Consider the following 8,465-nt stretch of genomic DNA (forward strand, 5'->3'; position numbering starts at 1 on the left):
AGTCAGTAGAAATGTTATAATGTGTGATAGAGAAACAACAGCCCCCTTCTCCACTCCAGGAAACCTGGAGGTGTGAGTGAATTTTCCTAAGCTGCTCCTGGGATATGCAGATCTTGACCATTATGTGTCATCCTCTACCTAGAGGAAGACGACAAACCTAAGCTACACCAGAAATACACTCTCCTGTCCTCACTGATGGTGTGGGCCAGCTCTCTGTTTTCCACCCTTTGGCTAGGTCTGTGCTGCTAAGAGGGAAGCTGACTTGTGATGAAGTGTAAGTACAAAGAATCCTGTGGTCCAGATGCTCTTCTTCCACATCAGCCTTCTCTAGCTCAGGCTAGAGCATTCATGCCATACTTAGAACTTTGGCTATCTACTGATGAACAGGGCTGCTAGATGTTCTCCACTTCCTGTGTTTCATCCATGCAAAGCTTGGACCAATGATTCAGCACAGAGTATACCTGAGCACTCCCTTGCCAGGAAACTCCAGATTTGGTTGAGTTTACACTTCACTGTGGGTTTTTGTGTTGCTTGTGTAAATGGGGAATGAGTTTCATTTGGACTTAACTGACATATTTCAGCTATGGAATCAGTTCATTTTACATTTATACATGCATCAGCTGGGTTGTCCACTCTCCTGGTGTTATCATTGCTTCCATACCAGTCTTTCCTACTTTCTTGCAGTTGTTTCGCTTCTGTGATGTGCCAAGTTGTTTCAGCCTGCTCAGTATGAGTTTGTCCACCTAGATATTCTGTAATGTGCGTGTTCATCTTGTTCTTTTTAAGGCTTTCTGCACATCTAAATCCCAACTGGGCCAGTGAAATGAACTTATGTTGATTTCAGGACTGCTTTTGAGGTCCTGTTTGTTGTTTGTTTGTGTTTTTTGTTGACTTTCCATTTCAGTGAGGCAAAAGAACAGACTGATGAATTTTCGTTTGTTCCAGACTTTGCTGAGCCATTGGTCATACCTGCATTTGGAGAAGTTGCTTCCAGTGGGGCAGCTGCGTTTGGAGCTGTTGGGCTAGATAACCAACCTCCCGAAGAGATGGTTTCAATTATCATTTCCATGGGCTTCCCAAGGAATCTAGCAATTCAAGCGCTGAAGGCAACAGTGAGTTCCATGAGTTATTGGAAGCACTTGGGTTTCCTTTAACACATTATGTGCTTTGCACATGTACATGCTCAGATGCCTTTGACACATCCAACTAGTGGATGGTGCACATAGAACTATTCTGGCAAAGTGTGAGATGCCTGACTTGTCTGGGTTAGAGTGGGAAAGGTGGTTTCTGTGTTTCACTTGAATGTTAAAATGTGGAGGAAAGTGGGGAAAACTTAGCTTTTTACCATCTATTGAGAAGCAACCTGTATAGCTAAAGACTATACATCTTGAAGATGAGAACCTGTGGCCATGGGGATTAATTGTGGGAGGATTTCTTTTCCATCTGTCAAGCTGCAGAGTGCTTGCTGAATACTATTTTCCATGGAGGTAGAGTATGTATCTTACAAGTTTTAAGTGCTGTTGAATGTGATCCTTACTCTGTTCAAAGACTGATGAGGGGTAGCATGATACTAGGGAATGTATTAAAGGCTGCTGTTTTGCTTGCTTGACTCACAGAACAGTAATTTGGAGCGTGCACTGGAATGGATCTTCAGCCACCCTGAACCTGAGGAAGAAAGTGAGCCTGCTTTGGACATGATGGATATGGAGAATAATGCTAATGCCAATATCCTTGCAGAGACAGGGTCAGAGGGACCCCAGATCAAAGATGGATCTGGAAGTAAGTTCTCCTTCAGCTTAGAACTGGCTATCATGTTGTTGTCACACCTACACCATTCACAGAGCTCCTTTCTGTTTTGAAAGTAGTTATTGTGGTTTTTTGGACATGATCCAGACAATTTACTTCCAATCTTACTTTTGGGGCTGAGTCCAACTCTGTGGGGCTCCTAGATTCTGTGGGCTGTGTTTGCTCAGAAAACTCTTTCCCTGGACTCGCTGAATAACCTGAGTCCAAGTTTCTTGTTGCCACGGCATGTAAGCCTCTCCTGGCCTAGCTTTACTTCTTGTTTTGTTGCTAGAAGATAGAAAGACAAAGAAAAGCTAGAATGTTTAAATCTTCAGAGGCTGAGCATCTTAAAGATATCGCTGCTGTTACAGACCACCTGAGTTTCTGTCCTCCTGTGGTCCGATGGGAGATTTGATAATCCCTTCAGCCAAGTTCCTTACTCTAAATATGGCAGATATAGTGCGTACCCTGCATGTACTGCTTTGCTATTTTCTTTTGTGGGTTTTTTTTTGGCATCCTCAGCCATACTACTGCTAAATAAACCACAAGATGGGGCTAATGTACAGCAGTCAAAGTTGTGAAGTAGGTAAAGAGCCTATTGTAAGGGTAAAAGCACTAGAGTACAAAAGCTCAGCGATGGTTCTAACATAAGACTATCACATAACTTTTTTTGAAAGGTCTTTAGTGACCAATTCCTAATAACTGTAGTGTGTTCTAAACTTGTACCTCTGATCTTGTCTGTAATGGTCTTACAAAAATAACACTAACGGCCAATGTGATTTTTGTTTCTGTTGTTGCTGTTATTATATAAGAACATTAATTTCTTTGTTTCTAACATCATAAAGACCAATCTTAAGTCTCTTGGAGACATGGGAAACATTGATTATCATTAGGTTAAAAAAAAAAAAGATTTGGAATAATTATTTTTTATGGTACTTAGCATTTATAGACTGAGACCATTTACTGAGTGCCTGAAATCCTGATAACCAACATGATACTGTAAAATGGCTCCAGAAAGCCCTCTCCACCAAAATCCAGGCCCCTGTCCTTATGCAATATCCTGAAAGAAGGTACCCTTTTACTTTTGGTGGTAATTTGGGTGAATGGCATGAATGGGTGGGGAGCAAGAACCAATGCTGAGTTCTCCAGAGACATTAAGCACAAAAATTGTCCTCGTATTAAAGGAAGAGGTTTCTTTCCTGTCCTCTTTTTTTTATGGGCTGCTGAAATATAAACTTCTGTTTTTTGTTTGATTTATAAGGGATCTATGATCACACTTGCAGACATAGCTAATTTGTGTGCAGAATGAACTCCGTATCTGGCACTTTCTGTGGTGCTCTCTGTGAACTGGGAATGAATCTGCTGTTTTCCCTTCCCTAGCAGGGGCTGTGATCACAGCCCTGCTGTATGTGCACAGACCTATGTGGGTTTGATTTGGAGTGGTTTGATGTTTGACAGTGAATTTGACTGCTAGTTAAAGTGAGAATATGCTGCAGTCTTAACAGAAACTGTGTTTGGGGATGCAGAGTCTGAGTTAGGAGTGCTTAGCTGCTTCTCCAGTATTAGAAAGCAAGTTTCCCCTGGAGTCACATTGCAATGTGAGCAATAAAAGACTTATGGTCCCATTTGTATTTCTTAAACAGGATACGAACTGTTTGGGTTCATCAGCCACATGGGAACATCCACAATGAGTGGCCACTATGTTTGTCATCTCAAAAAAGAAGGAAGGTGAGTGGAATTGGGAGAGATGCACTAGGACAAGGAAATGTTTTCTTTGAAGCGTGAATCTGTACACAGCAGGATGTGTATCCATGGCAGACAAAACACGCATGTTGTTACTGTGTATACATTTCCCACCAAAGAAACAAAGATTGTTACAAATTGTAGATGTGATGAGTCAGTTCTGATTCCATTGGGGTCTGTGCTGAAACGTTTCATTGGCTTTCCTGTGCTTGCTCTTCCAAATCTCAGTTCATTTGAGGGCATCAGTTCTGTATCTGACTTCGTTTATCTGAGCTTTCCTCAACTTCCTTTCATTCCCTATCACTAGAAACCCATCAAACTATGGGCTGATACTAGTATTGCTAGGACTGCGGTGCTGATCTTGGCTGTGATTTTGATATGTTCCTATTATTTGGCCTTGGGAATCCCTGATTTTCCTTCATTTGAACTGTAACTACACATTCCTCTGCACATCCCTCTTCCTTTTCAGTTCCTGACTCTGCCAGTAAACGTGCTTCGCCTGTGTCTCTGACCTTTTGTTCTTGTTGCAATGCCTAATTTTAGATTTTAAGCTCTTTGAAGTTTGGGTCTGAGAAGCCCCTTATAAACTTGTGATGATTTCTATACACATGGAATGTAATCAATCTTGTTTTCATTTCAGATGGGTGATCTACAATGACCTTAGAGTCTGTGCCTCAGAACGACCTCCCAAAGACCTGGGCTACATTTATTTTTACCGCAGGATACCAAGTTAAGCCTCAAATCTGTTACCTGGCCTTAAGAAGTCAAAGCCTTTTTAACCTGCCCAAAAAAGTGTACAAAAAAAAAAAAATCTAAACCCAACAGAAGACCCCTAACCCTTGGACTGCCAAAAAGCAAAGGAAAACATGGGATATTTATAGTTTATTTAAAAACAGTCATTTGATGCCGCCTTAAGTATTAGAGGGAAAATTTCTATTAGGTAATGTATAGTACATTGTTTTAAATTTATACACCTGAAAAGATACCTTAAGACCATGCAGATTACTGGTGGAGTTTGCAGCTAGTATATGGAGGAAACAGAAGTATGAGTTGAACAAAAATAACCCAGTTCAGCCCAGCTCCTGCCTATTCTGTCCACGCATCTGTTGAAGACCACAAAGAAATATTTGCATCTTTGGTAACTGGGAACCAGTGTTTTCAACAAGAGTCCAGACCACTTAGAGAAATCATATCACATATAAGGTGGAGGGAGGGGATGTGTGAGTGTTTTTCAAAGCAGAATGTCTTAATTGAGAGATTATTTTTAGTACAATGAGAAAAGTCAACTAAAATTATATCTGTTGGAATTCAGTTTTATAATGTTTTGGTTTGCCTTTTTGATGCATAAACCTAAGAAACTAATGGAGATAGAAGCGATCTCCTGTCAGTGCCCTGTATATTTTCTGCCAAAGAAAAATAGTAGATTTTGTTTTTGCAGACATAGGTTTCTTCATCTTCTCTTGAACGTTTGTTTTGCAAGTTCTTCCAACAGATTCAGGATTACAGATGGCTAAAAGAAGCAGACATTCTGACTACAAAATTAAATGCATACCCTCAGGAAAGGCAAGGCTATTATTTAAATTTTATTTTCTTATGAAGAAGGTAAAGAGGGGGGTTAATGTCCCATTATATTTATTTCAGGGAAATTTGCATCTAGACTACTCACATTCCAGCTGAAATTGACTCCCTGACAAAGTACTCAGAGTGCAATTCTGCTTTCTGCCAAAGATTGCTTAAATATTAAGTTCCATCCATGAGTGGGGGAAATTGCTTAGTAAAATTGTTGATTTATTGATTTTGCCCCTCTCCTCCCTACCTTAAAAAAAACAAACTGAAAAACAACAGCAAAAACCCAACAACAAACAAAACCACCTTGAAATGATGTTTCGGCTTTCTTAATACTTGCAAACACACCAATAATCTGATCTCTTCAACAGACACCTTCTAAAAGGGGTTTTATATCTCTGGCAGGGATGAAGGGGTGGATAGGTAGGGGCTGGCCTTTTCTGTCTTTTTTTGGGGTGTTATTTCAGTTTGTGTCACAAACAAGAATATATATGTGGGTTTTTAAATTGTATTTGGTAACATTAATTCTAGGAAAAATATAATGGTGAGTGTGAAACCTTTCATGATTCCAAAAAAACCCCAAAGGTTCAGAGTGTTGGCCACTGCTTAGAGACTGTTGATGGAGTTGCTTCATATAATCTTACTGAGCCTTCAAAATAAATTGGAACAGTCAAAAAAATAAAAAAAAAATCCTCCTTACAGAGTGCAAGAGAGGCTGGGAGGTATAATTACATTTTCTCTGCAGTCACTGCCTGCAAGTTTAATAGCAAAATTCAGGCAGCTACACACTACAGACAAGAACCCAAATTAAAAATCTGGTTGTGAGTAGGGCATTTTATTTTTTCCAGCGTTTAGGGAAAAATAGTTCTCCCTCTGGTCATATAGCCTCATGCAGAGCTAAAAAAAAACACTGCTGATTTTTTTTTTTAAATCAGTTTTTGATCTGAAAAGACTGAGAGAAATTCTAGTGCAATAATTCTATAGAGTGTAAATGGTGCCTAATTGCTGGGAAGGCTTCCTGCACTTAGTGCTCTTATTGACACAGAAGAACAGTGTCTTAGCACATTAGTAAGTGGCTCCTGTGACATTCAGCTGCCTTGTAGTTATTGACCCACCAGTTCTGGACAAAATAAAAGCTGCCAGTAATTTTTTTCCTTCTTCCAGGTTTTGTGTATTTCACCAGAAAATGCCAGATTTGAAAATGTGATCAGCAAATTATGCAGTGATACATCATCTATTTAAAGTGAAAGAACAAAACTTCCGTATATCTATGTTTGTGCTTTTTCATTCTGGCAGTAGAACAAGAACAAAAGGTCTTGCTCTTTTTTTTTTTTCCCTTTTTAAATTTTTTTTGAATGCCCAGTTATATTCCAAGGAAGTTCAACACAACAGCTTCCCTCCTGCCTCATGAACTTAAAGGGCTGTTTATAAAGTAACAAGGTCTGGTGGCCACTACCTTTTTGTTTAGAAACCTCAGGAAAACAAAGGCCAACAGAGTTGTTCCCATGTTCGTTATTAAACTGGAAATATGGCTGGTCTTGTAGGGTTAAGGATGGAGCTTGGACTCTTGCAAACCATTTGTCTGGTATGTCCTAAAACTGGAATGGCTGTGGGACTGATTGCTCTCAGTTAATAGGAGGCACGCTTAGAAATGTGGCAGGTGATAAACTGGAAATGGTAAATGAAAGGGGAGAGCTGTTTGCTGGCTGTGCTAGGTGAACTGTAGCGGCTCAGCTTCTGAAATTCTTTTCAGTTCATCGCTCTTATGTACTGCCTGCCTAAACTACCAAGTGGGTCAGAAGTGCAGGGAGCAGTTTAGGGGAAAGGTTTACGGAACTTCTAAAATTTAATACTTGACAATATGTTCACGTTCTTCAGCTGTTTGAGGATTTACTTTATTATCTCCCAAAGTAGTGGCTTCCCTCCTTTTTCCAATGGCCAGTTAAGTCATCTCACTTTTGCGATGGGATATCTGTGAAGAACATCATGAATCTGGAGGAGTGGGATATAAATCCTGACTCTTCAACCTAATGTAGGGGAGAGGAGGTTGGTTTTTTGTTTGTTTTTTTTAAATTCCAGCATGCAGAAGCCACAGTCAATCATTGTACTGAATAGATGACTAATTTATCAGGCTTTGCCTGCTAAAATTCGTGTGCACTTAACTGTGCTGGGCCAGGCCTCAGTGCGCAACCTGGTGGTGGCTGGTGGGGAAACTCCATGTGGCTGAGTACTGTAATAGCTGTTGGGGGGTTAGGTGTGCTGAGAGCTTCTTGACAAAAAAGGATGGAGGAAGAAAAATCACTGTGAGCTGTTTGAGACAATCTAACCTGAGAATTATGGAAAGCCAGGATTTGGCAGCAAATAATGCTCTTACTTCTCTGACTGATTTTTACTTTTTCGTATGACATATTTAGGTTAGGAGAGTGAAAGGAAGAAAAACTCAACAACTTTTCCTTGTTTTCCTTTTTCCCTTCTCATTCCTTGCAGCATGCATGATCCAGTAGACCCCTCGTTCTGAGTCACGATTTCCAGTCTCCAAAACACATGTAGACACAGACTCCTCTTTAATCTTCCTAGCTAAAATATAATTAGGATAAAATTTTAATTTATTCAAAGCTATGGTTTAAAAGAAGCCTAGAAGTTTTTAGACTACTATCACTTGTCATTCTGCTGGGGTCAGGGGCACTACTTCTGACTTACTTTGGTGTAACTGAAACCAGAATCAGTCCATTTTCTTTGATTCAGGCAGCCTCCACTGGGTTGTGGCGCACATTCTGAATACGGATGCAACCACAGCTCGTTAGATTGTTTTAGAAGCATCTCCAATTCATTCCTTTTGTTCTCCATCCTGGCAGCGACCATGTTTATCTTCCTTGCTGTTTTCATGCATTGAAAGACTATGCAAAATATGTAACTGGACATAACTTTTTATTCTTTTCCCATCACCCTTCCTACCTTAATGGCTGAGATCAGTTTCTGATTTCTATTCACTCTTCTGTGGTTTTACTGTTTTATCCTGGAAGCATCTGTACTGGTTTACTTTGCACCATTCAGAGTTGTTTGCTTGAAGCACTGTTAATATTTTGGAGAGTATTTGTCTGAGATGGAAAGGTTGTGAATGACATTGTTGCAACTGTTTTAAATTAAAAAGAAGTATTCGCACATCTTGTGACTGTGTGGATTCTTGCTTCTTTCTTTCCTGTCTGAACTGAAGAGGAATAGACTGAGTATGTTTTGATGCTGCCTCTTTTCTTACTCTTTGTGGTCACGTTTGGTGTTTTTCTTAAAAACCTGCATAGGGAACAAGGAGGTTGGTGAGAGTCTGGATTTCTTGTGACTCATGGCACTTCTATGGACTGAAAAAAAATTCC

The 8,465-nt window shown here is 40.0% G+C and overlaps 1 protein-coding gene across 1 annotated transcript in view; it reads left to right on the forward strand.

The window, feature by feature from the left end:
• The window catches only part of USP13 (ubiquitin specific peptidase 13), a 51,875-nt gene extending 43,619 nt beyond the window's left edge, over window positions 1-8,256 (forward strand). The window contains exons 18-21 of the mRNA XM_068406024.1: window positions 946-1,112; window positions 1,617-1,779; window positions 3,429-3,513; window positions 4,169-8,256. Coding sequence (XP_068262125.1) covers window positions 946-1,112; window positions 1,617-1,779; window positions 3,429-3,513; window positions 4,169-4,262 — 509 coding nt within the window. The 3' untranslated portion in view covers window positions 4,263-8,256. The remainder of the gene's footprint in view (window positions 1-945; window positions 1,113-1,616; window positions 1,780-3,428; window positions 3,514-4,168) is intronic.
• The last annotated feature ends 209 nt before the right edge of the window (window positions 8,257-8,465 follow it).

The sequence above is a fragment of the Nyctibius grandis genome, chromosome 8 (genome assembly GCF_013368605.1).
Source record: "Nyctibius grandis isolate bNycGra1 chromosome 8, bNycGra1.pri, whole genome shotgun sequence".
Lineage (NCBI taxonomy): Eukaryota > Metazoa > Chordata > Aves > Nyctibiiformes > Nyctibiidae > Nyctibius > Nyctibius grandis.